This window comes from Aspergillus versicolor (assembly GCF_001890125.1).
Source record: "Aspergillus versicolor CBS 583.65 unplaced genomic scaffold ASPVEscaffold_13, whole genome shotgun sequence".
Taxonomy (NCBI): domain Eukaryota; kingdom Fungi; phylum Ascomycota; class Eurotiomycetes; order Eurotiales; family Aspergillaceae; genus Aspergillus; species Aspergillus versicolor.
The window spans coordinates 294,681-313,286 of record NW_024467536.1 but is presented as its reverse complement, the minus strand read 5'-3'; the positions used below and the strand labels follow the sequence as shown (position 1 = coordinate 313,286).

At 49.0% G+C, this 18,606-nt stretch overlaps 9 protein-coding genes and 1 non-coding gene across 10 annotated transcripts; 4 read left to right on the top strand and 6 right to left on the bottom strand.

Moving 5' to 3' along the window:
• Positions 1 to 47: 47 nt before the first annotated feature.
• On the bottom strand, positions 48 to 382 carry ASPVEDRAFT_88687 (uncharacterized protein; the record flags this gene model as incomplete). The annotated part of the gene is made up of 3 exons (XM_040818384.1): positions 48 to 135; positions 183 to 302; positions 351 to 382. 3 exons carry the CDS (start codon positions 380 to 382, stop codon positions 48 to 50), a joined length of 240 nt encoding a protein of 79 aa, XP_040673200.1.
• An 803-nt stretch (positions 383 to 1,185) lies between these two features.
• On the top strand, positions 1,186 to 1,285 carry ASPVEDRAFT_t135. Its single transcript has one exon. It is a non-coding gene; the product is annotated as a tRNA-Ser (tRNA).
• A 1,113-nt stretch (positions 1,286 to 2,398) lies between these two features.
• Positions 2,399 to 3,318, top strand: ASPVEDRAFT_877342 (oxygenase MpaB family protein; the record flags this gene model as incomplete). Its single annotated transcript, XM_040818139.1, has 2 exons — positions 2,399 to 3,202; positions 3,271 to 3,318. 2 exons carry the CDS (start codon positions 2,399 to 2,401, stop codon positions 3,316 to 3,318), a joined length of 852 nt encoding a protein of 283 aa, XP_040673199.1.
• Positions 3,319 to 3,842: 524 nt separating this feature from the next.
• On the bottom strand, positions 3,843 to 4,271 carry ASPVEDRAFT_142459 (cytochrome b5-like heme/steroid binding domain-containing protein; the record flags this gene model as incomplete). Its single annotated transcript, XM_040807839.1, has 2 exons — positions 3,843 to 4,003; positions 4,058 to 4,271. The coding sequence occupies 2 exons, from the start codon at positions 4,269 to 4,271 to the stop codon at positions 3,843 to 3,845; spliced, it is 375 nt and encodes a 124-aa protein (XP_040673198.1).
• A 1,796-nt stretch (positions 4,272 to 6,067) lies between these two features.
• ASPVEDRAFT_142365 (glycoside hydrolase family 76 protein) lies at positions 6,068 to 7,618 on the top strand (the record flags this gene model as incomplete). Its single annotated transcript, XM_040807830.1, has 4 exons — positions 6,068 to 6,146; positions 6,207 to 6,454; positions 6,511 to 6,960; positions 7,031 to 7,618. The coding sequence occupies 4 exons, from the start codon at positions 6,068 to 6,070 to the stop codon at positions 7,616 to 7,618; spliced, it is 1,365 nt and encodes a 454-aa protein (XP_040673197.1).
• Positions 7,619 to 8,025: 407 nt separating this feature from the next.
• On the bottom strand, positions 8,026 to 10,151 carry ASPVEDRAFT_877340 (cytochrome P450; the record flags this gene model as incomplete). The annotated part of the gene is made up of 2 exons (XM_040818138.1): positions 8,026 to 9,677; positions 9,730 to 10,151. The coding sequence occupies 2 exons, from the start codon at positions 10,149 to 10,151 to the stop codon at positions 8,507 to 8,509; spliced, it is 1,593 nt and encodes a 530-aa protein (XP_040673196.1). The 3' UTR covers positions 8,026 to 8,506.
• Positions 10,152 to 10,700: 549 nt separating this feature from the next.
• ASPVEDRAFT_46745 (Zn(II)2Cys6 transcription factor) lies at positions 10,701 to 12,513 on the bottom strand. The gene is made up of 2 exons (XM_040813632.1): positions 11,807 to 12,513; positions 10,701 to 11,665 (listed from the first exon to the last, which is right to left on the bottom strand). Exons 1-2 carry the CDS (start codon positions 12,497 to 12,499, stop codon positions 10,820 to 10,822), a joined length of 1,539 nt encoding a protein of 512 aa, XP_040673195.1. The 5' UTR covers positions 12,500 to 12,513; the 3' UTR covers positions 10,701 to 10,819.
• A 255-nt stretch (positions 12,514 to 12,768) lies between these two features.
• Positions 12,769 to 14,102, top strand: ASPVEDRAFT_46744 (monooxygenase sphC). The gene has a single exon (XM_040813631.1). The coding sequence runs from the start codon at positions 13,086 to 13,088 to the stop codon at positions 13,983 to 13,985; it is 900 nt and encodes a 299-aa protein (XP_040673194.1). The 5' UTR covers positions 12,769 to 13,085; the 3' UTR covers positions 13,986 to 14,102.
• A 212-nt stretch (positions 14,103 to 14,314) lies between these two features.
• ASPVEDRAFT_142104 (putative acetylornithine aminotransferase) lies at positions 14,315 to 15,868 on the bottom strand (the record flags this gene model as incomplete). The annotated part of the gene is made up of 5 exons (XM_040807802.1): positions 14,315 to 14,966; positions 15,027 to 15,180; positions 15,236 to 15,502; positions 15,564 to 15,672; positions 15,725 to 15,868. 5 exons carry the CDS (start codon positions 15,866 to 15,868, stop codon positions 14,315 to 14,317), a joined length of 1,326 nt encoding a protein of 441 aa, XP_040673193.1.
• An 894-nt stretch (positions 15,869 to 16,762) lies between these two features.
• On the bottom strand, positions 16,763 to 17,773 carry ASPVEDRAFT_33653 (SDR family NAD(P)-dependent oxidoreductase; the record flags this gene model as incomplete). The annotated part of the gene is made up of 5 exons (XM_040810764.1): positions 16,763 to 16,943; positions 17,025 to 17,103; positions 17,134 to 17,223; positions 17,268 to 17,657; positions 17,722 to 17,773. 5 exons carry the CDS (start codon positions 17,771 to 17,773, stop codon positions 16,763 to 16,765), a joined length of 792 nt encoding a protein of 263 aa, XP_040673192.1.
• Positions 17,774 to 18,606: the final 833 nt, after the last annotated feature.

The window sequence follows — 18,606 nt, the reverse complement described above, 5'->3', positions numbered from 1 at the left end:
TATTATGTATTGCAGAAATAATGCAGAAATAAATATGGTATAACAGGCTAACAGCCACAACACAGACACTCCGCGCACTCGATGCAGCATTCGCAAGCTTCCTCGCACAGGAAGCAGCAGCACATGGTCATCAGACTATTCTGTCAGTATATCCTTATTTTTCAAAGGTGAGGTTGGCCTACCAAGCGGTCAGACAGCCGCGGTCCTTCTTCTCTTCAGGGGGGGGGGCCTGCTGGTATTGCATGGGCGGGTAGGCGGCCTGAGGCGGAGGAGGGCCATATCCGGGCTGGGGAGGAGGGTAGCTATTTCAGTCAGTATTCTGCTTCGGTATTGCTTGCTCGTAGACATACTAAGCCCCGGGGGGAGGCTGCTGGTACGACATGGTGATCTGGACTGGAGACTGGAGGAGGACTGATCTGGGGAAAGGGGAAGGGAGAATCTTTTATTTATTTTTTTTATCGATCAAGCGGTGATTCCAAGAACAGGCAGAAGAATAATGAAAATCATCAGCCCTGCAATGAATAATGTATCCACCGGGCCAGTTCAGCGTTCCACAGCAGATTCAATACAACAGACATTCTTCCAGTGCATTGCTAATTAAAGATTGCCACGGCTGTATTCATAGTTTTTACTGTCTGGTCTCTCCAGATCGAACAGCAAAGACAGCAGATGCATCACCACGTCAAAGGACTGACCGACTCCATGGACTGATAACAATGCGCTGTGCCAAGTTGATAGAAGCTAGCCAGCCCCTTAAGGCTGTTCTCCACTGGCTGCCCGGCTGGTTGGCCGAGAATGGTGCTGCCTAGCCCACCCTCCACTTTCTTGTTCGCCCTGCGCGACGCCAGGAGAACTCTTTATGCAATTGCTTGTCTTGATAGGCTGCCAGTGCTCGATCCGCCGCGCCGTCCCATGGTGTCCCACGCTCGGTGCCGGCTTGCCGCTCAATTCTGATCCTGAAGAGCGCTGCAAGCGACCGACCATGAGCTGACTGGCCTGCGAAGCGCCGTGCAAGGATCGGACACGTGTAGAGAATGAGCCAAGAAATAAAACATCAAGCGAAAGTCCTGCAGTTGGTGACCAGGTATTTATAAATTCAAGGGATACGTGGAATTTGCATCTGCAAGGAATAAACAAACCACGATGGGGTGATAGTACTAATTATGTGGCCGGATTTCCTCCAGAGGCACTTTGGCGGAGTGGCCTAACGCGGTGCCCTGCTATACATTAACTGTAAGCCTAGGCATTTCCTTCGGGAGCGTGAGTTCGAATCTCACAGGTGTCGTTTTTTTTTTCTTCCCTTTTTTGGTCAAGGCCTCCTTTTCCCAAGCAATTATGAGCAACAATTATGTATAACGATTATGCACCAGAATAAGTCATCTTCAGGGTCTTTTCAGGGTCTCAGCTTGGCCATCCTGAGCGCTGATCTCTGTGATTCGTATCGGACTCCCCGCACATGTCATCGCCTAATGACAGATCAAAGTGCCCAGTAAACGCTCTTACCGTTCCGAGTCCCGCCCGCGGCTCCTCCATCGCATTCGAAGGGTCACATGGAGTTGTTCGTTTTGATTGGAGCATGGTGATGTATGTCAGAGAGCTTGAGTCAGACTAATATATATCGTAACTTTGTTGACAATGCACTACTGAGATATACTTCGCATAACTGTATAAACAGACAACTTCTCTTGGGATTTAATTTATATACTGTGCCATGGACTGAACCACTATACTTGCATAGCGGGTTTCCTTATCTTCCATGCGTGTGTTGCGATGTTGATGGTAGATGTAGATAGCAACATGGCAATAATGCTACTGAACAAGCGAGATTGATTGCTATATCTAAGTTAACTAACTCCCTCATAGACCGCTATGAGTATCCTATACTCAGATTAGGCAAATGCTTCTCGGAAAGCCAGCACCCGAAGCATAACCTACACAACACCTCATCCATATCCGCTATTCCACACGGATACAAGGCGCTTCCGACCCGACATGCATGAGGTTCATACGAATCGCGGAAGCACATCCTCTCCTCGTCCTGTCAATGGATCCGAGCAGACAAACTCAGTCAGATTGATTCGTATTCTTGATGGATGGTGGTCCCCGCTCCGGAAGCCCTAACAACCGTTCATCAGACACCCACTCCCACTCTCTACATCCCCAACCCCGTGTAGATCTACAAATTCAATCATTCTCACGCCATTGCATATGACTACCCCAGCCCAATCCCATCCCCCGGATCACGGCCCGACGGAAGCCTAGTCAGGATGGAGGGGCATTTACAGAGTAGATATGGACACCCAATACCCCAGTCCAATACCCAGATACCCACATACCCTTCTGTCCTCTATCATATCAGACCAGAAAATATCAGAGTAAACCAACAGAGCAAGCCACCATGATCGACTTCTCACCAAAAGCCACCCCCTCCATCTCCATAACCATCGACGACGACGCCATCCCCCTCGGCGAAACCGACCTCGCAATCCATGAGCTCCAAAGTGTCGCAAAGGAAGGCATCGCCCTCGGCGCCGGCGCCGCCGCAATCCTCCTCCAGATTGCACACCCCATGGTTGGCCAGGGCGTTGCAGACCACAGCACCTTCGCCAGCCGCACCATCAGCCGCACGCAGTACACGCAGATGTACATCTTCACTATGATCTTCGGGACGGCGGACGAGAAGGCCGCGATGAAGGCTTGGGTGGACAAAGCGCATTCGCGCGTTAAGGGTGAAGTGCAGAGCGGGGAGCGCAAGAATGAGGCCTACGATGCTATGAACCCTACCCTCCAGCTTTGGGTTGCTGCTACGATCTATGCGTCTATGGTGGGGATGTATGAGAAGGTTTATGGTGAGCTGCCGCCGCTGAAGGCGGAGCTTGTTTACCAGGCTTATGCGTGCATGGGGACCTCGCTGCAGGTGCCAAAGGAGATGTGGCCGGCCGATAGACATGCGTTTAAGGAATATTGGGATGATGTGGTGGAGAACCAGCTGTATGTTACGGCTGATGCGAGGGGGGTGTTGGATGAGTTGTTTCATCCGAAGGGGCTGCCGCTGTGGGCGAGACCGATTGCTTGGTTACTACTGCCCATTGTGAGGCCGTTGACGATTGAGCAGTTGCCGCCGAATGTGAGGGAGGGGTTTGGGTTGAAGTCGACGACGGCGACGAGGGCTATTGCTGGGATGTTTATGTCGACGGTGACGGTCACTTATCCTGTTACGCCGGGGTTTATTCGCCACTGGCAGAAAACATATTCGTTGAAGCTGTTGAGGAAGAGAATGAAGAAGCGTGGTGGGAAGTTGGTGAAGCTGTAGACTAGCTGGGTCGATTCATCAGTTATGCTTATGGATGGTGTATAAACTGCTATACTAGTTTGATTTATTGATTGATTTGATAAGATTCACAAGTCCTACATTCTGTACACTTCTTACTCAGGGCGCCTGACATGGAATGCTGCAAACTCATATAGGAAACTATCACGAAGGCTATCTCCATGGGCCGAGGACTGATTTCTCATAATTGACAAAGTGACTCAATATGCTTCTGTCTCGTCTAACTGGCCATACAAGCACCCCACGGCCTGCATTCTTAGATGGTGCAGAAAGCGCGATGTATCGATCTAAACGCAAACCCCTGTTCCGCCTCGAATAAAACCTGGAAATAGGGTTAACATGTCATGCAAGCGCTGACGTGGTGGCTGCAAATACATGGATATGGCTGAGCATAAACCAGGCTTGCTGATTCCCCTATGGGTCAAGCTTATCGCTACATTACTTCCGGCGAGTGCCAGAAGCTTAAGGACAAGTATGAAAATCAACGCCGTAACCAACAAAATGAATAAGTTTATTTCTTCTTTCTAAAACGGGAAAACAGGCCTTTCGACTCCTGGGCTTCTATGTTTATCGTCCCGATCTTATAGTCCTTCGCATATCGCTGCAGTATATTATCGCCGTGATACTTGCGGTACTTCTTGCTTGCGTCTGTGCCCGAAACTCCGAGTAAAACTGTTTTTCATTAACTATTATCGTTCAAGATATTAGGGATGGGTTGAAACGTACTCTTCTTGCCACCAGGATGCTCCTCCGAAAACTTGGTCAAATCATAGACGGTCCCATCGATAGCAATCCAAAGATCGCCATCCTTGTTATGTATTGACAGTTCCTCTTTCGTGTATATCTTGTCCACGTCGACAGGGATAACTGCGGGGGCTTCAGGTTCGGTCTTTTCCGGCTGTACAACAGCGGACGTGGTTGTTGTTTGTGTTTCTGCCATTATGGCCTTAGATCGTTTCTGGATATTACCCCAGATTTGGAGGAGACGCTGTTATTTATTAATGTCTGGCACAGGACTGGCAGTCGCTCCTTCATGTGCCAGTCTTGGCTGTCGGCAGTCTGGCCGAAGCGAGGAGCCGAGATGCCGCTAGCCCTCACTTTCAGTCTTGGAGTCAGACAGGACAGGACCCTTAGTGCTTTCTGGCCTCACTGGGGCTGTCCTTGTGACTAGTCAAAATGCTACAGTATATCGGAACACCAAGATCTACACTGGAATGACGGGCTGGCAGCGCAAGGCTTGGCAAGCGTGCCCTATATAATCCGTACAATAATACGACAGCCTTCCGGACATCGAAGCGAGATGATTGAAAGCCTCGGGGAAATATATTTGAATACTTCAGAGATGGCCATTTGTCTGTCTATTTAACTCGCGGTTAAATTGCGGCTGCGCCCCACGGTATAGACCCTGTCCCAGCTGTCAAACCCCATGACAAGGGTGTCTACTGTTCGGCCAACTAATCACAGGCAAGTCGCTTGTTGAGAGAACGATATCAACCCTTACCACTATCGGATTAATAACTCTTTACGCGGGCGAATTCGAAACAGAGGCTTCAAAGTGTCAGTTTTCCAGCATTGGGTATTCATAGTCAGCCACTACAACGGCGGAATCGACAATGCCAAAGCTGATATTTAAAGATGCTACCTTGACATTTGAACTCTTAATCCCAAACGGAGGTTCGACAGCAGAAAGAAAGCCTCTCGAGAAACCAGACCCCAGAAACAATGTAGCATCAGATAGATCGAAGAAGCCAGAGATGCAGGCTCTGGCGAGTTCATTTACTGGTGGATAATGGGTGAACTTCTGACATCCTCAAACAGCTACGAAATCGTACCATGCGAGCAGGAACAGCTCTATTACCAGGGTTTATGGGTAAACGTAATAAGCAGCTCGCATTTAAGTGCGGTAGTGACTGATGTCTTGCTTGCTTTGATAATCAGTCCTTGGCTACCCTGCCAATGCCCGCCTTACCTGAAGCAGCGGTCCAAGAACGCCTCTATTGCTTGTTAACTTGGCGCTGGCTTATCAACCCGATAAGGCTGATAAAGGGTTGAGAACAGGGAAGCTGAAGCTCCAATCGCACAAGGATGCTCCCTCGAATGATCGAAGGCCGTCGATCAGCTCCTGCAGGACTCAGGCATCGGCCATCAGTCATCAGGGGTTCCGCAAACAGCGTCTCAGGTTCGTTTCTCCAAACTCCACACTGGCAACGTCGCACCTGGTCCCCACGTTGCAGTTCCTGGCCTAACAGTGTTAGCGTATCACCTTGTCGAAGTCAACATTCAAACTCAAGTAAGAGACGAAGAGCACCATCTCTATGCAGTCTAATCCCAATGACCTAACCTGATCGAATACCGTGGGATCCAAGGTGCGGAGCAGCAGCCAAGACACTTCCCCGTAAAAAAACAGAAATTCGGGCCCTCAATTGATCGTTCAGGGGAAAGTCGCCAAGGGACACGCGGACATGACGTAAAGGACAAGCAATTGCGTGCGGAAAGGCCAAAAGCTTCTTACGAATCAGCTAAAATTACCGGCCACTCACGCGCTGCTTGCGGAACGCCCTCATTTCCCTGGCGCGCTCTCATTGGCCGGTTCCGCGGACGTGCCCTCGTATCCACTTAGTCAGCAGCCTCCCCCTTGGCACTGCCATTCACTCTCCAGGCTCTTCTCGGTCGGCGATTCTGTCTTGAGTCCTGGATGCTGCTGTCGCTGTCTTCGCCCTCTCTCCTTACTCGAAAATGCGTCTCGCCTTCCTGGCCACCTGGCTGGCCTCTATCGGTCGCTTATCGGCCCTGGAAATACAGCTCGACGACCACCGTGTGTTCTCCCTCCCGCAGTTTCGCATCGGCGCCTCATTCTAACCCACATTCCTCGCAGAATCGATCAAGGACGCCGCCGGGAAGACCGCCAAAGGAGCGCTCGGATGGTACGCCGGTAATGAGCCTGGTGGCGAACCAGGTGCTTTCCCGGAGAAGTGGTGGGAAGGAAGTGCTCTGTTCATGAGTCTGATCATCTACTGGTTCTACGCGGGCGACGACCAATACAATGACCTGATCACCGAGGGTATGCAGTACCAAGCGGGAGAGAACGGTGACTACTTGCCTGCTAAGTACAAATCATATCTTGTACGCTTCTTCTGTCCCCTTTCGCCAATCTGATCGCCCGGTACTAACCCAACCAGGGAAACGATGACCAGTTTTTCTGGGGTGTTACTGCCATGCTGGCCGCCGAATACGGATTCCCCGAATCCAAAGATGGCTTTTCGTGGTTGTCGCTGGCACAAGGTGTGTTCAACACGCAGAAAGAGGAATGGGACACGAGCAACTGCGGGGGTGGTCTACGCTGGCAGATGGAACCCTACCAGAGCGGATACACGATGAAGAACTCGATTTCCAACGGAGGTTTCTTCCAACTCGCCGCCCGTCTCGCTCTCTACACGCAGAACGACATGTACGCCGATTGGGCTCAGAAGACATGGGACTGGTCGGTTTCCTCGCCGCTGGTGAACAACAAGACCTGGAATGTTGCCGACTCTACGGATATCAACAACAAGTGCTCGACGCAGGGTAACAACCAGTGGTCCTACAACTACGGCGCGTACCTCACGGGCGCAGCTTACATGTACAACTTCGTTGGTCTCCCCCTTCTTTCTGATTCCGCTGCCTGGATTCCCGACGCTAACCATGCCAAACCAACTACAGACCGAGAAAGCAGAATGGAAAGAGGCCGTCGATAATCTCCTTGAGAAAGTCCTTAAACAGTTCTTCCCCCAGAAGATGGGCGGCGGGCAAATCTTTTCCGAATTTCTGTGCGAGCCGTCCGGATTGTGCAACTTCAACGAGATTCTCTTCAAGGGCGTCGTCTCGCACTGGTTAACATTGGTCGCGCTCATCGTTCCGGAAACCTACGACAAGATCTTCCCCAAACTGCAAACATCCGCGCAGGCAGCCGCGAAGGCATGCAGCGGATCCGGCAACAACACCTGCGGTATCAAATGGTACACCCAGAAGTGGGACGGCTCAATCGGCATGGAACAGCAGATCATCGCCACCGATATTCTCGGGTCCGTCCTCGTCTCCGAAAAGAAAAACCCGCCGCTCAACACCAACACCGGTGGAAACAGCAAGAGTAACCCCAATGCCGGTGGTGAAGAAACGGAAAACCCCGCCGAGCTAAAACCAATTACGGCCGGTGATCGCGCAGGCGCAAGTATCCTGACGATTCTTTTCGTTGGCGGCTGGGGTGGTATGATTGCCTGGATGGTTCTGGGTGAGCCGTTAGTAGGCTAATGTGGTGCCTTGATATATTTTTTTCCCTTCTCATTTCACGTGTGTTTATGTTTTTAGCCTATATATTACTGTATATTCTCAGTGCTGGTTAAGAGGAGTCTTTGTTAGATTTGTGAATACTATTCGGATCAACATCAGGTTCGGAGTTAGAATACCATTTCATCTATATAATGCATCTGTTCAGCATTACTGAGAATCGCGTAGTCGTCTAGAATTCCAGAATTTACCTGAGACTTACAGGATGGGCTTAATAAATATTTACACCCACACTGTGGATCGATCTTTCACAGATGGACTGGGACTCGGAAGGGTATCCATAAGCTTATCCTGGATTACCTCTCTGTACAATTAACGTTCTACGGTGATACAAGCAGAGTTATGTTCTATTTAGACAGGATCGGAATAAACCCTCTACATCGTATTCCGAACTCCCCGCATTGTGATCATAAGATTATCCATTATCTCTAGCTAACCCATAACACGTACTGCTGTAAATCCAAGCACCCAAGCATAAGGCCATTACCCATCCATCATTCAATTAGGCCAACCCCGTCCCATTCGTTCCATTCCCGTATAATGACCCTTTCCAGCCTTAACAGCCCTAATGTACTAGTCCATCAAGCATAGCTGACACCGCACGACCTCTTCCTCGCAAAGAAAGTATACGTGACAACCCCCAGACAGGTCACAAAGCTGATGAACATGAACGCGGTGTCTGCCTTGGCAGAGATACATCGGCTCTTCAACTTCACCAAGCGTCTGAACGCTTGGTGAATATGTTCTCATGATAAATGAAGAAATTCTGCAATCTGAAACTATGGATTCCATAATCTGATGCTTCGCTACTGATTGCGAAGACAGGAGCAAAGAAATGTGGCCTATGGGTTATCATTCAGATGCGCTATGCAGACGCACGAGAACCTGAACCGGGGCAGTGGTCGACGTGTATTTATGTTTGACAGCAGTGGACTTGTCCATATTTTCCACTCTGTCAAATCGCTGAAGCATCCGCACAACGACGTATCCGGCCTCTGTCAGGGCAAACTGCTGTCCTAGGCAAATTCTTGGTCCGCCGTTAAATGGTATAAACTCCCATCCCGGTCTGCGCCCGGCGAACCTTTCGGGTCGAAATTCATTGGCATCCTCGCCCCAGATGTCCTCGCGGCGGTGCATGATATGCACGTTGTAGGTCACTTCTTCTCCAGCACGGATGTATACTGGCGATGTACCATCTTCTCCACCTCCCCGAGGGAGAGTGGTGTTCCTTACCGCGCGGCGACTATTCTCAGGTACGACCGGGTGCAGTCGCAGAACTTCAGATAAAACATGTTGCAGGTATGAACACGATTTGAGAGACTCAAAGGTGATGGTAGTGTTATTGGAAAGCTCTCCAAACGTGTCGATGACGACGGTACGCAACTTTTTGTAAACTTCCGGGTGACGAGCCAGTAGGTAGAATGTCCATCCTAAAAGGCCTGCGGTTGTGTCTCTCCCCGCCAGTAGAATGTTGAGAAGTTGGCTGCGAAGCTCTTCGGGGTCTCTTGTCTCCTTGACGAGTTCCCGAAGAAATACATAGCCAGACTCAGAAGGAGTATCGCTTTTGTTCGTCCCTGGATGTTGCCCTGCCAGGGCGAGATTAACATAATACCGGGCAAATTCCTGAATTTCAGCACAATCCTTTCGAAATTGTGCGGGGCAGTAGAGAAAGTACAGATCCATCAGCCAGCTTCGTAGTACGACCACGGCATTGGCTCGATCGAAACACTTGCCGAAGGACAACCCGTCGGGCAGGAAATCTGGCGCAGCTGTGCCAGGCTCTAAGCTCCGGTTTCCTTCCGACGAAAGAATCTGGGAATTGACACTCTGCCCAAACAGAAATTCGGTGGCGGAGTCAAGAGTTAAATTGAAGAACATAGGCCCTAAATCGACGATATCTGTCCAAGCATTGTCATGGACTGGGAGCCTATGGAAAAGGTGTTGGACGTGACTTTCCTCAAGCTGCAAATCGGCGACTTGACCGCGAGCGAACTGTGGACGAAGTAAGGTGCGAGAATGTTGCCTACCATCAAAGTCAATGCCTAGTAGTAACCCTAAGTAAATTTGGGACCTACCATTCCTGTCCATCTGTAGTAAAAATACCCTTTCCAATGACTGGACCGAACAAATTACGCCGGAAAGGGCCAAGCTCGAAATCCTTGAATTTTGTCGCAAGTATAGCCTGCACATTCTTCGGGTCTGCTGTGACATGATGCCAATTGCCCAAGATATTTTGGTTCCATGTTGGGTGTCGGCCTAGCTCTTCATACAGCACCAACTCATCATTCTGGAGTATCTGCTCCCGTGTCGCCTTAATATAGCGCCTTAGGATATCAATTCCGAACGGGAGTTTGCTCGTTCGGATGAACGCGGGCTTACAACCCAGTCGCCGAGCCCGTTGCTTATGCAATATAGAAACCAAGAGCCAACGGAGAGAAAAGAAGACAACGACTGCTGCGAGAACGGTCGAGAAGCTCAGTCGATTGGCTATGGCCATTGTTGCAAGCATTTCAGTCGTGTTGGTTGTAGTTGAATTTTAAGATGATTAGCTTGTTTCTTGCAGCCAAGATGTGCAATGTATGTTTATATACATACATATGGACACGAGTGTTGGGACGAACTTAGGACTGGGTCCCTCGAATCAACTGTCTCGGAATGATAATTATACCCCGCTTCGACCCCCTGTTATGTGGCAATTGCCAAATAACTATCCTTAACGCCGGCGACCACGGACAGTGCCCGCGTGCCGCTTATCGTCGTTTATCTAGCCGCTCGTTCTTGAAGGATCGAATTGTTGAGCCAAGTGGACCCACAATATAGTGATCTCTTGACGCAAGCAAAGTGGGACAGACTATGATGGTATGGTTCCTCTTCCCGTCGCCGGCAGAAGTGAACTGACTTTGTCCTTCCTCTCCTGAAACTGGTTCATTCATCTACTGCACATTTCATTGTGGCAGCTTTCACGTACGGTGGCGAAATGCCTGGAGTTTAGTCCTCAGCTAACTCTGATGTGGTGCGGCAAGTGATCATATAAATAGAGTAATCGGTCTTATTATCGTGTACCTTCAAGTCATTGTATACTGTATATATGGTTGTACTTAAGGTGTAATTACTTTACTTCTTGCCCTCACGTTGTACCACTGATACACGTAAAAAAATTGCAGGTTACGCAAGATATATGGCAGTGTGATGCGACAGCATGTGTTTGTGCAATCCATAAGGCCCGAAATAGACAGGGTCATTTTCAGCCCATAGGTTCTCAAGCATCGCCTGCATCTTTATCACCACAAAGAATGGCTCCCTGTTGGATAGCACTGCTCTAATCACATCCCTCTCTGTCTCGTTGAGAAGACAAGACCCGATCACAATAGTTGGCCAGAGGAGGACATTCTTGAGATGCGTGTCTATCAAAGTCGGTATCAGCATCAACGCACTCAGGGCATGCCGCCGAACGACGGACAATCGGTTCTCATCCACTGCGATAGTACCACACCACATGGCGTCGTATGCAAAAATTGCCAGAGCGTGGCGATAAATTGCTGAGACCGAGAGGCCCTGTTCGTGCTCAAGGTCGACTGCAAGTTCTGGTAAATAATCGGCAGTCCCAATTGTCTCAATGCTGGCTATTATTTGAACGAATTCCAGCCAGCTTCCCGACGAGCACTCGTGAAATGTCATCTCCACTTGACGGCGCTTGCAAAGAGTAACCACTCGCGGAATTATCTCTAGGCAATCATAAATAGGGGGAACAATAACACCAAAGGTCTCGTAGTTCTTTAGGATATCCCAGGGAAGCATGAGAGAGCTGCGAGTATCCAGCTCCGACTCTGTCCCATTGCTGTAGGGCGTAGGACTGGCTACAAGGGCCAGGTAGGTGTATAATTCAAGCGTGAAGCCACTTAGCACTTGCATGTTACTTGATTTCGACGAAGCACTCAGTAGTCGGGGGACAATTTTCCTTCCGGCTCGAATATGCATCATTACACCTTCATCTTGTGCGGGGCCGAAAACCTAGGAAAAAGAAAGTCAGACGCAGGACATGTCGATGAGGGTCGATTAATCGCCAGCCATTAGCAGCCTGGATCCGCACATGGTCGTGCCCACAATAAGTTTCCCAGGCCGTACTGATCAAACGGGGAGAGACGGACATACCCCGGTTAGGTAGAGGATTAGCTGAGCGAGAAGGGCTCGAAGCCACTCGATCGGCTCGTTCGATTTCCGAGAAATGGCATCTTGGAGCAGATATATGACGTGCCCATAATGTCGGAAAACCCATGTGTTGATTTCTGGAGAGCTTTGTTTACGTTCTAAGTGGACCCCTCCAAGAGTGAGCAGTGAGTGCAATATCAACTCGTCCGAGAAAGCCAGTGGGAGCAGATGCGTTAAGAATGGATTCTTCTCCGCGCTAACAGTGGTCATGAATCTGCTGGTCTCCGCGACAAAGTGGGCGAGAAACATGGAGGACACAGAGCCCATGGAGCAACCCGGCGAGGCAACGAGACGACAGCCCTCGTCTCTAACCTTGCCACGCTCACTGGATATTGAAACCGGAGACGATATGTCCTCCCCGCAGGGCTTAGGATTATTATCATTAATATCATCTCGAGTTGGAGGCGCCGCATCATGAGAAGGCGAGAGCTTGTCGGAATCGGGCTCACGCTGATCAGTACCAGGCCATTGGCAAGTCTTTCCTTTCAGCAAACAGCGAGTACATGCCGGCCGACGCTCATCACATTTCTTGTGCAGACGCCGGCACACTAGGCAGCCAGACCTCGAACGTGGGTGGGGAAGTCGAACTCTTTGCCGTGGATATTTGGCGAGATTTTGCCGACCCGCATGCGACATGGCTGGATTTCTGCAAGGAGGATAAAGAAGTTCTAGCCGGCTAGATAAGACGGGCGGGGGAGCAGCATATAACTAGTTCACTACTGACAAAGTTGGGGGAGCTTACCCCAGGTTCCCAACAACTAGAGAGCCCGTCGGGGCCCGCGGGAGGCGGAGATAATGGGAACAATCAAGGTTCGCAGAGGTATGGTCCAGCCATTCAGGGCATCTTGTGGCATTCCACCATGAACTTTCGGACTTGCTGACCAGTACAAACTGCTATTGGACCTCGGCTGGGCAAAATATACCAATCATCAGTTAATGAGCGGTTGGCGGTTAGATAACGCACGACAACCGATCGAGTGCAGCTGTCGCCTGTTATGTCAAAACGAGCAAGGCAGAAGGCAAGAACCATCATTTTGGGTATTGAATCAGGGCTAATGGAATGCCTGCTGTTCGCCTGTGGAATATGAGCCCATGTCATTGTCTCCATTCAACATAAATAACACATACGCCAGGATGAATTGTCCAGTACACCTACTTCTTCAAGCAATTTGCAAAGAGAATTTTCCCTCCAGCTCTATAGAATCAGCAAATGTCGCCCTCCATGACTCCAGCCCATGTTCCTCGTGTATCATCAACCGATGATCCAGACAAAATCATCCAAGCCCTTAATCAGGCCGGTGCACTCGTTATCGAAGGTCTCTTGTCGAGAGACCAGGTGCAGGAGCTGAATCTCGAACTAGACAAACCATTGGAGGCCATAACTGCGGGTTCGAAGCACAAGGTCGACGCAATCCAAGAGTTTCACGGCAGCAATACAAAGCGGCTCACAAATGTTACCACCCATAGCAAAATATTCCGTCACCAAATACTTGAAAACGAATTGGTTCACGCGGTGGCTGAGAGGATCTTTCACCATGACTCCGGGACGTACTGGATGGGTGCCGCTCAAGTGATCCAAATTGGACCTGGTAACAAAGCTCAAGTGCTTCATCGCGACCAGGGCCAGTACCCGGTTTTTAATCTATTGGGCCCGAAGGCCCCGGAGGCGACCATCAATGTTCTCATCGCCCTGACGGATTTTACGGAGGAAAATGGTGCGACCAGAGTTATTCCCGGCTCCAACCTATGGGACGACTATTCTGATATGGGATCGCCTGACCAAACACTCCCTGCTACAATGAAAGCCGGTGACGCTATTCTATTGAGCGGCAAGACTGTTCATGGTGGCGGGGCGAACAAAACTGCAGCAGAGCTACGTCGAGGCTTAGCCTTCACGCTACAGTGTAGCTATCTGACACCCGAAGAAGCTAATCCGTTCATAATCGGACTGGAGACCATCAAGGAATTGTCACCAAGAACACAGCGCATTTTGGGATTCCGCTCACAATTCCCGAAAGGTTCACCCGGTCTTTGGCAATCCGACTATTGTGAACTTGCAGACGTCATTGGTCTCTCAGGAGTCGACGAAGCCCTTGATCGTTTAAGAGAAGGGGCAGTGTGACGATGTAAACGGAACATCCTCTATAACGTGAGGAGATTGATAAATAATAAGATCGAACCCTTCATTTGTATATTCCTTGCGAATATGGATGCCAATTATTTAGTTATTTATTTTTCGCAGAACTGTATAGTCATATTCATGTCTCATATAAACGATATTACTGACAAGTGCCAAATTCGAGCCAATGAATTTTCTTAGTCTTGTATACAGGAAAATTCCCTGCAGGTGCCCTTCCGAAAATACTCTGTCGCCTTGATTTTCTAGCTTTCTTTCGTCTTCTACTCTGGCAGTGTTACTGAGAAAAGATATAACCATTCTTGCGCTAAGACCTAAACTGACTCATAACGGGTCGTTTCACCTTCAATTGACCCATAGTTGTTTATATCATCTAAACAGCTTCTCAGGATTGCTGCCCCCCTCAGAAGCAACTCATCAGGCATGTTCATAGCAAAACTGAGTCGAAGTCCGTTCGCCTTTGGATATACAAAGAGGCCCCGGTGCATACAGAGAGCTGCAACCCGCGAAGGTTTAACCCCTCGAAGTATCAAGTTGGAGTCCGCCCCGATTTGTGCAACATAGTCTACAAGTGGATGCTGCCAAGACTCGACAGCTGTCTTCCACAGGTATCCAAGATGGACTCCTCGCTCAATCAGATTTTCACGATCAATAACGTCGAGGGTTGCATTAGCCGCTGCTATAGCGAGCGGGCTAAAGCCGTAGGTGCTGGCCATTTCGTACGGGCCAACCGATGCCATGACTGCATCCACGCCCATAATAAAGGATTGGGGATAGAAACCCCCGGTAATCGACTTTCCCATTGTCACAATATCAGGTTTCACGTCGTCACCGAGGTGCTGGAAGCTGAAAAACTTGCCGGTTTTACCTGCACCTTGTCGGACCTCATCCGCAATGAAGAGGATATTCATAGATTTGCAAAGCTCATAAACACCTCGTGCGTAGCGAATGTCGTCAGAAGCATCTCTATATCAAATATCAGCATAAATATAAGACTAGTATAAGAATCAAAGTATCAAATCCCACCGGCTGTACCCATGAATGCATTCTATGATCACTGCTGCAACCCTATCCTTGTTCTCTTGAAGGCAAGACCTCATCTTTTCCAGGTCGCCATATCCCAGCAATTCTCCCGTGCTCGGATTGGTATTCATCAGGATTTGGCTCTCAAGTCCATACTCTTTTCCGGTCACAAATCAGCATGCATTAATCAAATTCTAAAACGCTAAGCTCACTTGTTGTCCTCAATGGGTTGGAGTTCATTAAGCCCCAGACCCCGGAAGCGAGCCCATGGTAACAATCCCCAACTCCTAGAATGATACAATCGCTGGCAGGAATTCGTTTTTGATTAATACCCCAGCATCTGGCTATCTTGCAAGCGGTGTCTGCCGCTTCTGTACCGGACGTCATCGCAACCACCTTATCGTAGTCGAAGCGAGTACAAAGCCTTCTAGCGAAAGGACCAAACGTAGAATTGTGGCATGATAGATTTAGCAGTGTAACTTGGCAGCATCTTGAGTCAGAAAATTGAGAACTTGCAGATTTCCGAACCGCATATCTTACTTTTGTTTAACTGCTCTACCAGAGCCTTCTTGATATCAGGATGGCAGTGTCCAGTATTGACAGCGCTGAACATGCCAATGAAATCAATATATTCTTTTCCATCGACGTCCTGTATCCCTGATTGTTAGAGTTGAAATTAGGTATCTCAGAATCTAACTCACCCATAACAGAGATCCTTGGCCTTTATCGAAAAAATAGGGCAGAGGATCAAAGCCGCCAGCTGTGACGCGGCTTTCTAGATCCAAGAGTTCCTTAACACGAGGACTAAACCTCAGATCAGGCTTGCTGCCAGTATTGGATTCCATTGTTTAAGACCGTTAAAAGCTCGCCGAGTAAATTGCAAGGATTTTAGACCCTTTATACCATCTAGCGGTGGTTTAGTTGGGTTTCATTGCTCTGTCTTTCGCATTTAGATGATGGTCGGGGCTAGATAAGGGCTAGATAATGACTAGATAAGAAGATAAGAAGTCACCCGCGGATTTTGCGTCCACCGAGTCAAAAGTACGCGGAAGACTGACTGACTCCTCGATTCCTCTACCCGCAAGACCCTCGAACTCCCGGTTATTCCGTCTGTAACAGAATGTATTATGGGAATCCCACACGTCATAATCGAGAAGGAGGACTGTGCGGGTCACGCCCTCATTACATGACCTGCATGTTAGTACCACAATGATATCTTCGCCTATGCAGAGTTACAAAGCATGTATAAATGTAGCTTCGAATAAAGTAGTCTATTGTCCCATGTTTTATACAATCGAAGGTCTCCTACTGGCAAAGCAGGATATATCGAGACTTCTATCTTGATTCTTTCTCGCGAGAAGCGAACAGTGCGGTAATTTCCTCTGCCATGAGAACCTGATCACCAGTATAAAGAGGCCAGCGAGGAAGCACGTCCAATAGCCACTGCTCATCTCATTGTATTTTTCTATGCACAAACCATTATTTCATATTACCCACTAACTATTTAACTGTCGGTGCATAGAATGTCTAGCTGGGCACGTCTTAAACGAATGAATATATATATGGTACGGAAGGAGCCAATCTATTACACTTATGGTCCTAAATTATGATGTTGATAATTGTTCAAAATCATCATGACCCGTGTAAGTGTACTCAACCTGTGTAAGCTAGGTTATGGGACATATGTGGATGGTGCGAAATATTCATCAACATGACTTTCGTATGGAGGCTTCTCCTCATTAGATCATAAGTAGCCCCCCATTGGCACAGGTGACATTCCCAGTCACCCATCGGGATTGCTCCTCACACAGGAAGGCAACAATGGGGGCGATATCTTGCACCGAAGCGACCCGATCACCTGCCGCCGTACGAGGATACAGATTCTCTTCATATTCTTCACGTCCCGGTGTTTGCTCCCACCTGCAAAATAATGCTGACGGTCAGGACTGCATTATGGAAGTGATTGGGAAGGAAGAGAAGCAAGGGTTGGGGAACGCTTACATGTCAGTCGCTACAGGGCCGGGGTTTATCGTGTTGACTGTCGCTTCGAATTTTCGTCCTGGCATATTTCCTCTTAGCCCTGCCACACTGAATAAGAAGAAAGACTTACCCAAAGTGAAAGCCAGTGACTTTGTCACGCTGTCAAGTCCTGCCTTTGATGCTGCATACAAAATGGCTGACGGGTACGCTGCAGGTCTGGCTGTTAGAATCACCCAAATTCATAATTCTGTTCGCCATTCTTACCGATTCGGCCAGTTATTGATCCCACATTCACAATTCTGGCCTTCTGCTGCAGGTACGGAACGCTCTCCTGAACTAACAATAGAGGAAAGAGAAGGTTTATATGGAAGATCCGATTAAATTGCTCCTCGGTCACGTCAGACAGGGAGTGATCCTCGCCGTTCCCAGCATTATTGACGATAATATCGATCTGACCGAATGAAGCTACAACCTGTCCAACGATCTTTTTTGCCGAGGCTGCTGCGTCGGCACAGTCAGCCTGGATGGCAATTGCCCTGATACCGGAGGAATGGAGCTCGTTAAGCAAGAGTTGTGCTTTCGCGGAGGACAGATACGTGAAAGCCACAGAGGCGCCGCGTTTAGCAAGTTCTTTGACAATACCGGCCCCGATTCCTGGAAAAGAGTTTACAGCTGAGTCCGAGTACTTTGTATCATAAAAGGGATCAAGATAGCCTACCGCGGGAGCCACCAGTCACTATTGCGACCTTGCCTGTGAGAGATTGCGACATTTTTTGTTGGCGGCGACGTGAAATAATCGAGATGGAGATTAAGCGCTATTGACGAGAAGCTTAAGGCTACGCATTATGAGAAGATATCCAAGAGATATATACATCATACTCGGGGCGACGGTAATAGTTTGCTCTCTAAACAGCGTGTAGATAAGGAAGTACAGGACTCAAAATCTACCATTAGGGACCATTATCAGGATAGTCGATGGTATGCAAGCAAATGTTTATCTTGCCGCCTTGTCCCACCGTCCGCGCCCTTGCGCATGGCGCTTTCTTCGTTTGCAGGATTCATCCTGTGAATCCATGTAGAGCGTTTACTCATCACAGCGCTGGGGAGAAATGCGGGGAGGATGAGCGCGGGGAGCTGTGCTTCCTGTGGTCCGAGTGGCAGGGAGTCCAGAATTTAACTGGGGCACCTTCAAGAGGGGCGGGCTGTGTGTTATCTAGTCGCAATGGCAAGAAACACATTCCAAATCAAGTATGTTGACTCTGAATCAAACTGGGTGCCCGCGGGACCCGAGATCTCCACAAATCTCAAACCGAGAATGCATCTCATTATCTACAGCACCGAGGCGACAATATGGGTAAAAAGTAATGGGGTAAACCCCGGATCCACCTTTTGGAGATTGACGGACCAGCGGCCAAGGGTGGATGGGAAATTTGCATAGAATTGAACAATACGAGGGGCTGTCTTCTATCTGCAATGGCACCGAAATGTTCAGAGCCCTAGGGATGCACTCCACGCGAATTTGGTAATAAACCTTTGGCTGACCTATTCCTAAGCTTGCCATGAAGAGAACCATTTTGAACGCTCTGCAGCCGGTTTACAAAAA

Coding starts and splice junctions, on each gene's coding strand:
- ASPVEDRAFT_46745 (XM_040813632.1), bottom strand. CDS start 12,499: ATGTCGCATGCGGGTCGGCAAAATCTCGCCAAATATCCACGGCAAAGA. Junction 11,666..11,806: donor TAATCCTCTACCTAACCGGG/GTATGTCCGTCT, acceptor TCTTTTTCCTAG/GTTTTCGGCCCCGCACAAGA.
- ASPVEDRAFT_46744 (XM_040813631.1), top strand. CDS start 13,086: ATGACTCCAGCCCATGTTCCTCGTGTATCATCAACCGATGATCCAGAC.